The sequence below is a fragment of the Serinus canaria genome, chromosome 5, assembly GCF_022539315.1.
Source record: "Serinus canaria isolate serCan28SL12 chromosome 5, serCan2020, whole genome shotgun sequence".
Classification (NCBI taxonomy): Eukaryota; Metazoa; Chordata; class Aves; order Passeriformes; family Fringillidae; genus Serinus; species Serinus canaria.
Window position 1 is genome coordinate 26,365,296 of NC_066319.1, and position 16,495 is coordinate 26,381,790.

Consider the following 16,495-nt stretch of genomic DNA (forward strand, 5'->3'; position numbering starts at 1 on the left):
TAGAAACGTTGTAGGTTTAAGGTAAAAAATTCCAGCTGCAGCTTGAAGGTCAATCACAGCTGCAGGCGTAGAGTGATCAAGTGGGATTTAAAGATTTTGTTTACTTAATAAAAAACACATATTTTTGAATCAAGTATTAATCCCCAAGTTTAGGCTGTCTTCTCTTTGCAGCTTTATGTAAGATAAAAAGCATGCACCACAAAAAAAAAAAAATCAAATATTCACTGAAACATTCTTTACAGAAATGTTTTCCCAGGCTCTTACCTGTATACCTGCAGCAAGAGACCAAACACTTTCCTGTAATAATCAAGGAAAGGAGCAATATGATCCACAAGGGAAAGGTACTCCACAATCCAAGGAATAGTGAGGATAGAACGTTGATCCCGAATAGATTGTCTCAGAAGCTTTAATATATCCAGTACAGGCAGGGTCTTAAAGGACAAGAAAAGTTAAACCAGCAGCTTGAAGTTATCTTTTACTACTTAGAGAAAAACTTTTGACTTGACCTTTCTAGGATTTCATCTTCTGTACTGGTGACCTCTGGCTAACGAAAACACTTCTTTGCACATGACCAGAGGTAAAAACCAAACTATGACTGCAAACAAAGGTCGCACTGGAACTTTCAAAAGCAAGGCTAAAAGCCTGACTATGTACAAAGTAGAGTCAAGATCTGTTGCTTCCATTCGGTGACACACTGCTGGGAGATGGGTGCAAAGTAACACAACCAGTCCTGGTAGCTGGATTTTACACTATAAATACAAGTTGCCTTAGCTAGGTGAAAGTTTTGGCATGACAGACACAGATTAGCAGAAATAACAGAAGACTGAGTACCTTACCATTGGTGCATTGCTCCCTCTTTTCGAGGTTACACAAATTCTTTTTTCCTTTGTTCCCAACCCCAGGATATGCAGCAGGGACACAGGACCACACAACATTCTCCCAGGAACCACTAGCTCACTTTGAAAGTGCATGACTACCCACAGTCTGTGGGCTCCCTGGGCTAGCAGCAGTGCCTGTCCAGCAAAAGGCAGTGCTCTCTCTTACCTGGTTTCTCAGCGCCAGCGCGGAATCCTGCAGGTCTCTGGTTGGCTGCTCCGCAGTGCGATAGGGCAGGAAAACAAGGAACCCCAGGAACTTGGCCAGGAGTCGGAGACTCAGCAGGGCCAGGGCGAAACGCTTCTTTTCATCCTAAAATGAAGAAAAGTGAGCTGAAGCAATGCTAGCCTACACTGGCAAAGCAAATGTCTACACTAAACTTCCACTGCCTTTGTGTAAAAGGGCCACATAGCTCCATCACTGCTTTTAATAAAGGTAAGTTTCCAAAATACGTATTTATCAAGTATTTTAAATTGCTTCTGTCTCCACTGCTTCACCTCTTCACAAGAAGGAATTATTCAAGAGCTTTCTAAAACAAGCAGCTGCTCAATCATATCTTTGCATTAAGAATTTTGGGGTCAATGAGAGGCAGAGCTGATCTCACATTGCCACCTTTGGCTGCCACTTTGCTACAAGACTGTAAGCTGTGGCACCTCTGATATGCAGACTTGAGTGAAGAAACATCTGTACACCTATTAACAGGTATATCTACAAATTCAATCTAACTAAAATCTTTCTATGCAGAAAAGTAACAAGGAACTTATTGCACTGGGGTGCCACAACTGGACATGGTTATTTCATTGATCTAACACAGGTTATAACAACCTAAAGAGGAGGCTTTCACTTTCACAACTATTCTGCATTCATGACAATTCTATGAAGCACTCTGAAGTATGCAAGTAAGTGGCAAAGAGTTCAGACAAATAAGCAAATTGCAGAGTTATGACAAAACCAAATTAAGAAGCTCTTGTCCTGTAAAAACCATGGTGGAAGCTCCAAGCAACTCACAATCAAGCCAGTAATTGTTTGACTACTGGAACTGCTCAGAGAAATTCCTGACAGATGTGTTTGCACAAAGCAAGCCTACCTGCTCCTCCATATCTGCTTCCCCATCGCTGTGCTCGTGCTCCACCAGAGTAAGACCATTCAGTTCAAGTATCTTCAGGCACAGACTATCCATCAGATGCTGATTGAACTGGTAACTTCAGCAAAAGATGATGATGAGTCAGACTGAGCTGAAAACAGCAGTAAAACCTCAACTAACACACTGCAGAATTTTGAGCTTGTCTCGTGAGTTATAACAAGCATCAGCAGACATACAACACAAAACAGTGACAGACAAGGAAGCAAGAGAGAAGACTTGGGACCGGCTGACCACCTTCATTTCCACTCTTTTGTGCTTTTTCAGAGATGCTATGTAACAAGTCTCAGCATAAGGATAATAAAATCAATCTGCCAAAGCAGGAATCTATAAAATAACTGAATTTAAGATTAAAATCTCACATAAATTACAATTCCCCCATGCTGTGAATTGTGAAAAACCTATTAAAGAAAACCATGAACCTGACTTCATCCTGCACACCTTGGCTTCATGAACTATCACACAAGAAGCATTTGTCCAGTCCAGTGTACTTGCTAGGTAGCACTGCATGCCTTGGCACTGGAAAATGCTGACAACTCCAAAAAAATATTATGGGTTTATAGAAGAAAAATCATCACCATATAATCTAGTCCCAAACTTTCTGGATAGCTTCCTGCTGCAAGAGAAATATGCTGGTGCTTCCACTGCCCACACATTTCAGAGGGAACAGCAAGTTCAGTCTACTCACCTTCCAGCACTGAGGATGAAGTCCCTGAAGAATTGTTGGCACCCTGGGAATGAAGGGGGTGGACAAGGCCCTCTGATGCTCTGAGGAACAACAAATCTTTCCTGCAGCCTCTTCAGACGGCTCAGATTATCAGAGCCCAGCATATTAAGGACATCCTGGTCTGGGGTGTCTCCCCAGCTTGCACCACCACCAACAGGACCTTTGCACATCTTTAGGAGACAGAAAGAGTAGAGAGGTAGAATATTTGTAACAAGGCATCATTTCACTCCATCTCTCACCCAGCACATTATCCCTTCCTCACAAGACTGTTTTTGGAGTAATCCATGCATGGTCTTTCCTGGTGCCCAGGAACATGCAGAACAACTCTTCCCCATGCCAAAACATGCTACCCATCTTGGCCATACCCAGCCTAGAGGTCTTGTGAGATGGAATTCCAATCCTACACATCTAACTAGGGCATATCTAGCAGGCTACATGTGGATATGTGGAAAGAATACCTATCACTCTCACAATCTTCATGAACCACTCAGTAGGATCTTTGGCTCAGTCCCTAAGGCCCATGATGCTGCACCACATATTCCCAGAGCAGGTTTTCCTGAACTCCCACAGAGTTAAATAAAACTTAATGTCCTGCTGCCTCAAGACGCAGATACAACTCAAGACTTAAAGAATTACAGAACTGTTAAGAAGGGGCTTCTTGAATCATCTAATCCAACCCTCTTGTTCAGTCAGGCTCAGCCTCCTGACCTGTCAGTGAACACGACTGAGAAAAATCTCGCTCCCTCTCCTTCATCCCCTCCCAGCAGGTATTTACAACAGCACTAGGACAACCTGGAGCCTTCTCTTCTCCATGCTGAATACTCCCAGGTCTCAGCACTTTTTCTCATACAAAAAATGCTTGGTGCCTTGATCATCTACAAAGCCCTGAGCTGGACTTGCTCTAGTAAGTCTGTATCTTTCTTTCCTTGCGCCGGTGAGCCCAAGACTGGACACAGCACTCCAGACATAACCCAGCAAATACTCAGCAACAGGAAAAGTTGACTGCATGTCCCTGCATCTAAGTCATGATGGTTTTAATGAGAGCGGTCATAATAAAAAGAAGCAACATTTATGAATATCTATCAAGTGAGCAAGTACTAGGTCCATTTATTCCAAAGAGAGCATCCTCACCCCCCCAAGGGAATATCTTGCTACACTTCTCTACCTTTAAATTATCAGGTCTTGACACAAGTCCTCAGTCTCGGTTCATTTCTGCAAGAGTACCATAATACACACAAGATTCTGCAAATCACTTCCCACACAGTTTAGATCTTTAGCTACCCTTGTGAAATCCTGCAGTCTTCATTAAGAAGGCACAGATACAAAGGAAAAATACAGCACCTATGACTAATTAAATCCTATTGATGCAACAAAGTTAATCTTACCTCTTTCCCACAATTTCCATGAGCACACCCACACAATCAGATAGGTCATTGATGTAAACTCAGACTTGACACTAGAGGAATTTACAACATTCCAACAGCTTGCAACTTCCTGGCAATGTGTGTGAGCTAACACTCAAGGTGAGGTTCTCTGGCTGTTTTGCTCTCCAAAAGGAGCCCACCAATAAGCCACACATCTACAGAGAACACAGTGAATCTTCTTCATTTATCTACTTACAATGAAGCCAGATGATGCTTGAAATTGGACAACCCCCCCCCCCCCGGGCAAATTACAACAGAAATACTGTACCAAAACCAGCCTGTTGAGTGTTACACAGAAGAACCAGAGATTTTTTGCACTCATGCTGCCAACAAACATAACTGGGAACCTCTGCACTTGACAAAAGCCAAAATACTTCCCTAAAACTTCCAGAAACTATAACTGTACTAAAATTAGAAGGTCGAAGTAAATAGCCATGAAGAATGAATGCTTAAACTCATGATGTTCTCAACGTGCCTAATTCCTGATTTAAAGAGACTTCATTGGTAATTTATCACTGATTATTTCTGAAGAAGGAAAGAAATTCCCATCCTGACAACTTGTCTCTCCCCAAAAAAAGTTTCAATAGGAAAATTTCAAAGAAGCTTACAAGACATGGCTTGTTTCCTCAGGCCAAGGAAGGATGAAATCCGCTTTGATGTATACAGTCATTAAACAACCCAAGTCATTTACCTGGATAAGCTGTTTCTGAAAGAGCCTGGCAAAATGGCTGTGGTTGCAGGTTGCAGATAGGTGAGCCATCATGGCCCTGTGAAGGAAAACATGATCAAATTCTGAATGGAACTCTGTGGTACAAAAAACAGTGTTCTAACCTCAAAGTATATCAAAAACATAAAAAACCTACTTTTAAGAAAGCAATCTCCAAAGGCCATTGAAGAAAAGCAGTATTTTTATAACCCAGTTTCCAAGGCACTGAGCCCCACCTGCTGCTGACATGGAAAGAAAAATTCTCCCTGAGCACCTGCAGAGCAAACACAGCTCTAGAGATAAAAAGAATCTCTTCCTTTTCTTCAACAATGTTGCTATTTAGAAAAAAGAATAAACTCATTCAGCTCCCACTCTTCCCTGTCGAGAACAGCAAGTTGAGAGTTCACACATATGGAAGTAAGGAAACAGCAACAGTGCTACTTCTGATGCCCCAAAATTTCTCAGTTTAAGCCTCAGCCTTGTTTTGCTCTTGTGGTGAAATGCCACCCACATACATGTTACTTAAGTAGGCTGGTGGTTGAGACTAACACAGAAACCCACAAGGCAACTTCTTTCAATGCTATAATAGTTTCTTTATATATATATATATATATATACTGCATTTTGATAGAGGAATAAATGAATAAAACAGTTTGCTTTCCACAGAAAGAGACAGAGCTGTCTTGTTTTCAGAGCCAATGCAGTAGACCCCCTGAAATAATTAGAAGAGTGAACAGCTTCTGAACATATAAAGAACTTCTCCTCACTTAAGAGGAGCCTGACATGGAAAACACAACAGGCACACACAAGTGTATACAATAACAATGTTCAGACAATACACTGGTTTTAGAGTAGCTCTTTCTGTGATTATGAAAGGGAAAGATCAACATCAGGACTGATCAAATTAGGCCCCTGCCACTTATGGCTTCTTTCTTTAAGGTAAAGGTTGATGCTTTTAAAATCAGAAGCAAGTGTACATGACAGCCTCTTCTGAGCAGCACACAGCACCCTGCAGAGTAGTGCAGAAGACCAGGCAGGACATGGAACTAAGGATGCCAAGTGCAGAATGATTCACCAGCAATTCAGCTGCATTAAAGAGCTAGGTGAAGTTGCTTAAGACTCCTACCTGATCTTGTTGCCCAGAACTCTTTCAAAGTCCCAGCCAGTTTTCTCATTGTTATCCTCCCATTCACGCAGAAGCTCATAAAATATATCCCTGCAAATCAAGATATTTAAGGGAATGAATTCCCACTCTTCAAAATCTGAAGCAACAATTGAGCATTAATTGTTCCAAAGCTTCCCAGCAAGAATCTACCTCAGATTAAGTAACTCCAGCCTCCAAGCATTCAGATACCTTTGAAAAACTCATAAATGTTAGCAGTACTTCAGTGAGTTTCCATTTTCCATGTCTTTGACAGCAAGTGCTTAAGGTTGTTATGCCCAATCTATGATGGAATGACCAAAACAGCCATTACCAGACAGACATAGTGAAGACTGAGAGGCAGCAAAGAATAAGCCACATGAAGTAATACCTATGAGAAAAAGAAAAGGACCAAGACAACTTCTCATTCTGCCCTCACCCTGTCGCTGCAAGCATGGAGGGAGGCAGCAGGAAGAATAAAAGCATACCAGATATATATGCAGAAGCAATCCAGTAGGGTGACACACTGTACTGGCATTATCAGAAGTCTCAATAACTCCTGAAGAATTAGGCTGTTCTTCTCTAAAGACATTAACCATCTAGTTCCTGCAGTCAATATGGACAAAGACTTTTTTTCATTTAATTAGAGAAAAAATTCAAGATTTTTTTCTACAACATGTAGCATACATGAGACATTCTTAATATCTTTTAGTCACAATCATGCAAAGGTTATACCCTTGAGCATCCAGGAACAGTAGAAGAAACTTACCTTTGTTTCTTAAATATGTGAAATGCTCTGTCACTGGGAAAGTTAGAGCGATTATCAGTTTCTGGCTGAAAAGAAACAGACTGTACAGAGCATGGCAGCAGGAGAGACACCTGTCAAAAATATAAAGGCAGCCATTAAGCTAATGGAAGTCTCTAAACATTCTGAGACCAAGAAAAAAGCAGGGAAAAGGCATGGTTAGGAAAGAAGTATCACTAGCTGAGTTGTTCAGACACTTTACATCCCAATTGCTAACTACTAGCAAACACCAAGTTTTACAATCTACATTGGGCTACAGAGGCAGAATCACTCAGCAATAAGAGGGAAAGTATCTGGTCCCCTTAAATCTCTGCTGACCAGATTGCAACCAGTATTGATACAGCGTGGAAAGACACAAACAGTTGAACTATACCTTCAGTATAGGGCTTTAGAAAATCCAGGATCCTGGCTGGCAATTTCTGTTACCTTACTCTTTCTCCTTACTGTTCTTCAAGTAACAAGACCTTTATTTACAACTTTAACAACTTTAAAGTTCAGCTACTGACGAGTCCCAATCTCAGCACACCATCCTTTCTTTGCCAAGAGTAATTTCCATTTTTAAAAGATGGGTGAAACGAGATACAAAATACCTTTCTACCATCCAATTCCTACCAAACAAACTGGTTCTCTAACCCAGTTGATCACATGAGGGAGCCATTTTTCCCAGTCTGGACTGTCTCCTGTGAAATGTTGTTTGCCTAAAAAGCATCCATATCTATGAAAGAAATCCAAATCTTTGAAACTACCTTCTGATATTGCACCTAACTAATCATTCTCCTGGGATCCATGTTTATTAAGGGAAATTTCAAAAGCAAAACTTGACCCTGTCAAAGTCTCTGGCTGAGGTCAGGGCCTGGAGCATAACATAAGGCTAGCCAGCAGTGATTCACAGCTAACAATCACTGGACCCAGCAACTCTGTCACCCATTGACAAGAAAAAAAAAAGTAGCTTTTAGACAGTTTCTAAAGGCAACACAAAAAGATGAAACAGAAGGGATGAGATTTAACATCAAAGCCATTGCAGATAAAGGAACAACGACACAAAGGCTTGAAGCAATGTCACTTAGGGTCTGCTAGTTTTTACCTTAGCTGTGCTGCTTTCATAAGCCTGCCTGAGCCTCTTGTGCAAGGTGGGAGAAAATGATGCAATCCGCTCATTTTCGGCCAAAAGCTTCAGCATCCCCTTTTCCAAATGGGAAATAATTCTGCCAAGATAATGGGGATAAAGCTCAGAGAGACAGACAGACAGACATAAACAACACATGAGCAGTTCTAAAGAAATGTTTTATGATGCTGCCAAGAGTTCTAAAGGACATGTACCAGCAGGAAATCCTACTGGTATCTGATTTGTTATCATTCTCGTCTCACGACTTTCCCATTCCTGCACAATCACAACAAAGTTCAGTGGACACATCAGTGCAAGGAAACCCACAGACATGCAAATCCAGGTCAAGTTGTATGTTTTGAGGAAAAATCAACAACTCTGTGCCTCTAACTGGTAAAGTTCTACAACCCAAGCACACTTGCTTAATCCCACACACAACTGCAGACACAAAAGAAAAAAGAATTCAACTCACTCATATTGATAATCCAAGACTCGAACAGCAAAATAAACACAGTTGTGCACACTTTCAAAATGCTGTCTTCCTGACACATCTAAGAGGAAAAAAGAAACATGAGACAACAGTACCTTTCACCATTTAGAAACTAAAGGACCAATAATTAGCTTCTAAGGAAAGTAGGAACTGACATAAACAAAAACAATCTTCCAGACTCCTATTCAATTTTCAGAGGTTCCCATTCCCTATTCTTCCTATACTAAAGGTAATTGAATTGTTTAATGCCGTATGGGAAAGAAAAGACTCTTTCTCAGTGTTCTGAACAACAGTAAGCAGATACAGGACAAGAAAAGTCGAACAACTACAATCATAAAATAGTGTTCCCATAGCTGAAGATTTCATGTTCCTAATTTCAGCCCTAAGAATCAAAGAGTAGCAAAACAAAGGTCAGTCAATTGAGGCACGTGGGGTGGAGGAGGCTATGGTGGGTCTCAGCCTAAAGCCACTCTTTTGGTTGTACTATCCATATCAAAGTAATAACTGCATCAAGTTTAAGGCTAAAATTGCCAAAACCCAAATGCAACAATACAGCACTGTGCACTCAGATCCAAACCTGAAGCTTAATAAACACATAGCAGGTCAACAGCACATCTGAGTTGCAGGATCGGTGGAGAAACAACTCAAGCACATCTGTCCTTCCCTCTAAAAGTCAGTGATAGGAAGTAGCCACAGCAAATCTCACACAATAGCAGACAACTAGATTCCAACAGTAACTAGCAACCCCAATCTATCATACTGTGGAAGCACTTCCCATACATGCATGACTTTTGTCAGCATCTCAGATGAGTCCCACAGTGGTAATAAGGCATTTTTATGTCATTTAAGAATAACTGTCCAAGCTACTCTACAACACTTTCTCACTCTATGGAAGCAAGATTCTTTCTCTTCATTACTACTGCTTACCTCTATTTCTTTCACTGATTTCAGGGTCACTATCCCCATCTTCTGCAGCAGAAGTGCCTTTAGATGTCAACAGTTGCAGAACGAAAAACAGTTCCAGAAAAATATTTGGTACCAGGTTTTCTGGGAGAGAGTAATTGAGATCTTAAAGGTGGAGTACTCAATACTGTTCTGCTTTAATACACAAAGGTAAAAAGATAAGATTCCTTTTCTCTGATAGTCAGCAAAGAATTGTCTCCCCACAGCATGATACTGTGATACAGTGTAGATCAGCATGAGAAAGATGGGCTAGGGAACAGTCTGGTTTCAGATGGGACATCCAGCTGCAGCTCAGAGTACTGCAACAGGCTCACCTCCTTCCCTACACTTTTGCCAAGTATTCATTTATTTAAATAACTGTATTGGCTTACTTTCTTTTTCCAGATGTCATTTGGTTGCACACTATAACTATCCCACAGCTTCCACTTCCCATCTATCTCCCTCCCACAACACACACGCAAGTTCAAAGCCCAAAGAAAGGACAGCCTCACATCCTCTGTGTCCTCACCTGCTATACACGATGAATAGAGCTGTGCCAGACACTCCAGCTGTTTCTTGCAGGAAACCTTAGCAGGATTTGCACAGGTCACCAAATGGCTTTCAGCAGGAAGGCTGGCACTGCGAGTGTAGCTAGGTTTAGTTGGAGTACAAGGATCAAAAGGTATCCCTGCAGGAGAGGATGCCTGGTGCAGCAATTTGCATCTGAAATTCAAGAGCAGCAACATAACCATGTGACTGAGGATGATCTGGAGCAGCCATGCAGCCAGAAGAGGTCTTTCGCCTCCAGTGCAGCATGAAGGAAATCCTGCAATAACTAAATTATTAATAACATGTCATTTACACTGTCTAAAGTAGCTTTTAGCATGACAGTAATTTAAGTCATCTTTATCTAACAGAGAACAGATCTTGGGGCTAGCAAGCAGAAGACTAAAGAATCCCAATCAAATTCCAAGTCTGTTAAAATAGTGTAGCACTTTGACCAAATTAACCAACTAACATATGTTATTGCTTCTCTCATCTGAACTGGTACTTGCTAAGAACAGGGAATCTGTTAGGGACCAGGTCCTAAAAATCCTCTTTTCATGGATTCTGACAGCAAGACATTTTAAAACATCTATGAAAATAAGGCTCACATCCATCCCTTTGGTAGAGATGTAATGACACTCTCAGAAGACCCAATACCACTTAAGTGGAAAGGCAATGCAACAGCTGATGAAACCTTGGACTGGCAAGTTAAACAATAGAGGGAACAAACTACTTTTACTGCTGGATTCTATATCGACAATGATCACTCAGTTAAATACACAGACATTGTACAAAACTATATCTAGAGAGGTCATCCAAAATGCAACACCAGAGTGGCATATGTAACACATGTGAGACACAGGACATAAGGCAGGAACAGCAATGTCAAATGATTGTCAAAGACTCCAATGGAACATTTACACTTGGAACATCACACTACCTCTTGCCACACTCCATCAAAAGTGAAAGATTTAAGTCACTTTGAGGGCTCTGGGAAGTCAGAAACACTTTACCTGCAGCAAAGAACCTTTACTATTGGCCTATTTCTAGCAGTGATGAAGAACAACTGGTCCCAAAATGGAAGTAGAAAGATTACCAGTAGCCTCCTTGCAATTAACATAATCAACCAACTGAAGAAAATCATTGAGTAATAGACAGAACTGAAGAAAATTACTCATTAAGTACTTTGTGATCACACCCAAGGGATGAGCCCTATCAAGTACTTTGTGACCTTATCCATGGCAAGTTTCCAATAATGCAGTTAGACTGTGCTCCACTTCTGCCCAGTGTCATCTACCATCTACCTCAGGATGAAATTCACCTTTTTCCCTTGCTCAAAGGGATCCAGCTGGCTGAAGACTGCCTTACTTCTATATTTCACCACAACTGAGAACACAGCAGCAACTCCCAGCTTTCAAGTGTGATGGGTCAGATGAGAATATCACTGCATGGGCAAGATCCAACCAACCACATGCTGCCATTGCACTGACTTCAGTTGATACACATTATTGGGACATTTCAGGTAGAATTCAGACTGGAATAGGTGCTAGACTTAAATGCAGAGTGGCAGGTTTGAATCCTGAGCATTTCTGCTGCGGGTTCAATAGAAGCAGTAATTCATTAGACTCTGCTGGATATGTTTCAGCCAGTTCTGCTCCCACTGAAGTGAACTGCAAAACTTAGCAGGAAAAGAATTACACCCATGTGTCCTGAGGAATTTCCCCAAGAACAAAACCTATAAAGAACAGCAACAGTTCTCTCAGCAATTATAACCAATAGTGCAAACTACTGCACTTTGGTTTTTTTCTAAGTATCAGTCTTCACAGACTACCAGTGGTACCATTTTACAAACAATGAAAGTCACACTAACCAAACAGCAGAGACAAAATTAGAAGATTCGCTTCATCTGACAGCAATTTTCAACAGATAACTACAGCAGTAATCTTTAAAACAGAATCTCAAGTGCCCATATTCTGTTTTCTCTGATTGCAAGCTTCTGTTAGTCTACCCTGCATTACGACCATTGACACTTTCCACACAATTGCATCACTAACTCATTTTCTGCAAACCAATGTGTTTTGGTGCAATCTTCAAACACAGTCTAATTACACCCAACTGCTATGACTGTGCTATCTACAGAAAGGTGCACAGGAGATAGCCATTAATTTCCATGAAGAGAAAATCTCAACAAAGTAGTGAGAACTTGCTATACTTTTGAAGTGAGGTCGTTGTTCCAGAGTCAGCACACCTCTAAAATGGCAAACATGAGCTAGGTGCATTAATATCCTAGTCTGATACCACAGACACACTTGGCTTCAGGCAAATTATAGCTTAAGGTCACCAATATCTGGTTTGGATACTCTTCTGTCTTTTCACTTTGTCCTGGCCATGCCCCCTCCTAGCTACTGAAAAATTAACCCTATCCTGGCTGGAACCAGGACACAAGAGAATTAAGAATCAGATCAGCCCCCTGCTCAGACTGTACCGTTCTTTCTTAAGCATCTCCCTCTCCTCTTGAAGGCTGTTGCTTATCACAGATGAGAGGTTTCCTTCCTGGACAGCAGCAAAGGCCTCAAAGCTTGAGGCTGGGGACCGGCTGACAGGTGTAGAAGTGAAACAGGTCTTTGGTTTCGAGAGGGGCCGCTCAGCACTCACAGGAGTTGGGTTGATTCGCCTCGATGGCTTGCTTTTGCTGAAAAGAAGAAAAGTAATTCCACTAAAATCAAGCTCAACAACAACAAAAAAATTCAGTCTCAAGACAGATGTGCTATGGGGTTCGGCTGTTTGTCTCTGTCCCCACACACGCTTAGGATGGTTCTGGCTCGCTGGGCCTCAAAAGATGAGTCTGGACTCCAGGTTTTTTCGGTCTTCAGAATTGTTTATTATATCTTATCTACAAAGTCCCTTCTCTGACCGACCTGGATCTGACCAGCACGGCAGCCAAAGGCACTCTGACCCTCCCCCAAGGCGGGCACATCTTTTATAACAAAAACTACGTATGTCATATTTACTTTTTATCCCCAATACCTATCACCCTCGTCACCAGATACACTCTCACCCCAGACCAATCCCCAAGTGCCAACACCACAGCAGAAGATGGATGACAAGAAGAAGAAAGAAGAGTCTTGTGACATGCCCTGATTCCTCCATCTTGTCTCGATAACCCCCCTGTACCAAAACCCCAAAATCTGTGATTTACCCTATAATTATGTTTTCCCTTCACCATTCACACCCAAGTGATTCTCACAGGTTCCATCTCCTCATACATTGGTGGCACATCCCTAGATGGATCAAAATCAAGCCACCAAGTGCTTTTGGCAACATTCCAAGGCCCCTGAGCCCCCCCAAGGGCTCTCTCGGTAGCTCTGGACATCAGGAGTGATGTGCTGGGTTCCCACAATGTGCAATCAACTCTTCCAGAGGAATCTAATGCTAAAACAAAACGGATGTTGACCTGGGATATTGAGTTTCTAAACTGTACCTGTAGCTATCCATTTTATTTTATCACTGAAAAAAAAAAAAATCACGGAGCTATAGACTGCTACAAACAACCTGCTGAACCTGCAGCAAACTTAATTATCAAATAGCAAGCCATCTAACAGGTGCCAAACAACCCTTCCAAATGTTTCTAATTTGCAGGACAGGATATGCCCCATTTAAGTAAGAAACTGCTGGTGAATTAATTTCTAACATGATCAGGAGAAAAAAAAAAAACCAAACCAAAATCAATCAAGTTGCCATTGTCTATCAGTAAGAGTCCAGGCTCCCAAGTTACATCAGGGCGTTTAAGTTCAGGGAAATTCATCCTTCCTGCATAAAATACTTTTATTTGTCCTTCAGGAATAGGCTTGGTAATGTAGCAAAAAAACACTAAAAAAAAAAAAAGGAAATTGATACAGAAACATAAAGCACCACAGAAATGCTGGTTGCTACATATTAACTGCTAAGGTGTTCCCAAAATACCTGTAACAATGATCTCCAAAGACTTGTGATCTCTTTCCTCCTTCTTTTTCCTAGCTGAGCATTAATGCAATTGAGGAAGAGAGACTTGCTGGCTGTGCTGGAAACACACCTTATCTCCCTTGGCCAAAGCAGCATCTAGAGCATGACCCAGATCCTGCATTTGGATTTGCTGTACAGACTCACTCACTTTACAATTTTTAGCTGGAATTTTGCGTGTCCAACTAGAAAGTCCCACTTTCAGAGACCAGTGACTGATATACAGAGCAAACAGGCTGACACAAAGGCTTTCTATTTGGTAATGAGAATTTTAAAGAATGCAAAGACAGAGATTAAAGGACTGAGGCAACCACAACACAAACAGCTGTCCCAAAGCTTAGCCGAAGTCACCAAGGAGACCGGGGCTTGTTGCAGACCAAGAACACAGCCTGCTATTTTGTCCACAATTACACAGCACAAACGAAGCTGCATGCTTACATCTGCTACCAGAAGCCACAGAAGGTCAATCCAAAAGCTTTGCTGCTAGCATCAGTAAAGCTGAAGAGCCTTCCAGGAGAGCTCTTCCTGACAGACTGATATTCTGTTAAGTGAGAAACGTGAAGAGCCAAGATAACGCTGACTCGTTAGAACACACAAGGACAAAGATGTGCTCAGCTTTGTATCAGCTGGGCTGTGCACTGGCAAGCTGCAGGCAGCATCACAAGCGAGAGGCAAAAGAGGTGTCTTGGGTGAGTCCACAGAGGGAAACCTGACTCCCTGTCAAGGCAATATTCCCCTCCCTACACGGTGACCAGAACAAAGCAGTTCTGACCCCGTTTCCCAGAAGCCAGGTATTGTGTATTACAGCCTCTTCTGCATCTGGACACCCACAACAGCTGGTCAAGGGGATGCAACCTGCAGCACAATCCCAGTAACACAACGAGGCCGACTTGCTCTTACTTTGTCCAGCCAGAGGCAGCACCCATGGGTGGAAACTCCTCCAAGTTGTTAAGGTTTAGCTGGCTGGGCGGGGATCTGGCAGAAACAAGAGGCACTTCACTCCGCTTCCTTCTCCCTCCGCTCCACGATCCACCGTCACTCTTTCCATCCTCCTCTTCGGCAAGGGAACGCCCCAGATCTCGAGCCACCTGCCGGCCAGAGGCACCGGCCGAGCTGCTGCCTTTCCTGCGGCCCCGTCTCACGGGCAGGGCCTCGGGCGTGGCCGCCAGGAAGCTCCCCAGGCTGGCCTTCTGAGAGGAACGCTTCTCACCGTGGTGGAGCACAGGGCTGTGCCCAAAGCTCGGGCTGCTGCCGCTGGAGACCACACTGGGGAAATCACCGTAAGGGCTAGACAGGTTCGACCCAGAAAAGGAAGAGGAACCAGTGGATGCTGCAGTAGGAGAAAAGCTGGTATCTGTGGTGCAGGTGGTCACTGAAGTCCTTTGAGAAAAGAGCTGCACTCGGCTGCTGGTTGCATGGCCTGCCCTCCTTTCTGATCCTGTCCTTTGGCTCCCATGAGCCTTGGAATTAGGAGTTTTAGCAGGAGTAGGGGGTCCATTAGTCAGGATCTGGCTGGTCTGCTCCCTTAAAAAATTCAGCAGAAAAGGCACAAAATCTTTCTGAAGCAAGTTAAGAGATACCAGCTTGTCATGGATGTGGTTCTCCTACAAGAGAAGTAGACAAAAAATTAATATAAAGATGCTACCTGATTCTTTCTGTCCAAGTACCCAGACACATTTAAGTAGTAACTATGGAATTTCAACACACAATAAAAACCAACTTGACTTGTCAAAGCACATCACTGAAATTGAATAGTGCTGGTCACAGACCTGAAAATCAGCCTACACACAAGCCATTTTGGCACAAGTTTTCAAATGGAGTCATTCACTTTGGTTTCTGATTGGAAAATAGTGGAACTGTTTCATGGAAACATCAGTAACACTCTCTGCAGTCCTCCAGGGAGGACATGGAGCAACTGACGCCCCTAAGTTCAACATTTTGAAGACATCAATACTGAAAGCATTGAATTCTAACAGAAAAATGTACAATCTGCAAGGTCTCTGTGCCCTGTTTTTCTGTGAATGCTGCCTCCTCCCACAGAGGGGTGCTATAACAACAACCGTTGAAGCACTGGAGTCCTACAGCACCAAATAAAAGACCAAAGCTCCTCTTCCATCTCCATTAAAAAATTTTGCTTGAGACCTCACAGAGGTCTAAACAGAGTCTGTGCAACTTTAAGTTATATAAAGTTTATACTTGAGAAACTTTAACAAAATTTTCTCACCACTGACTCAACAGACTTGAAATCTAGACAGGTGGCACTGATCTTACAAGGGTAAATCTAGACAAAAACAACTTCACACTACATGCGCAGTTTGAAGTTTTGTACCCTGGGTGAAAATTCTTTTGTTCCTAACACTCCATCAGGTTTCCTCTCAACGGGATTCAGCAACGTTTGCAACAACAGAAGAAGTTCTCAAAACTTTTTCCTTACAAATACTGAAAGCATTGCATACATACTCCAGTAAAGTTGTCATCTAGTTAGGGTTGTGAATACAAGTCAAGAAAGCAAACACTATTTCTGAAGGTGGTTTCTGCATGAAAGAAAGAAGTGAAAGCAAAATTAACATGCTTGTAAACTGGACTCACACAA

At 42.3% G+C, this 16,495-nt stretch overlaps 1 protein-coding gene across 1 annotated transcript in view; it reads right to left on the bottom strand.

Moving 5' to 3' along the window:
* The window catches only part of CDAN1 (codanin 1), a 32,045-nt gene that overhangs the window by 13,926 nt on the left and 1,624 nt on the right, over positions 1–16,495 (bottom strand). The window contains exons 2-14 of the mRNA XM_050974997.1: positions 14,803–15,506; positions 12,389–12,595; positions 9,887–10,080; positions 9,343–9,462; positions 8,398–8,476; positions 7,905–8,025; positions 6,785–6,894; positions 6,001–6,090; positions 4,860–4,935; positions 2,706–2,914; positions 1,964–2,078; positions 1,045–1,188; positions 265–431 (exon numbers count right to left, since the gene is read on the bottom strand). Of these exons, the coding sequence (XP_050830954.1) occupies positions 265–431; positions 1,045–1,188; positions 1,964–2,078; positions 2,706–2,914; positions 4,860–4,935; positions 6,001–6,090; positions 6,785–6,894; positions 7,905–8,025; positions 8,398–8,476; positions 9,343–9,462; positions 9,887–10,080; positions 12,389–12,595; positions 14,803–15,506 (2,336 nt within the window). The remainder of the gene's footprint in view (positions 1–264; positions 432–1,044; positions 1,189–1,963; positions 2,079–2,705; positions 2,915–4,859; positions 4,936–6,000; positions 6,091–6,784; positions 6,895–7,904; positions 8,026–8,397; positions 8,477–9,342; positions 9,463–9,886; positions 10,081–12,388; positions 12,596–14,802; positions 15,507–16,495) is intronic.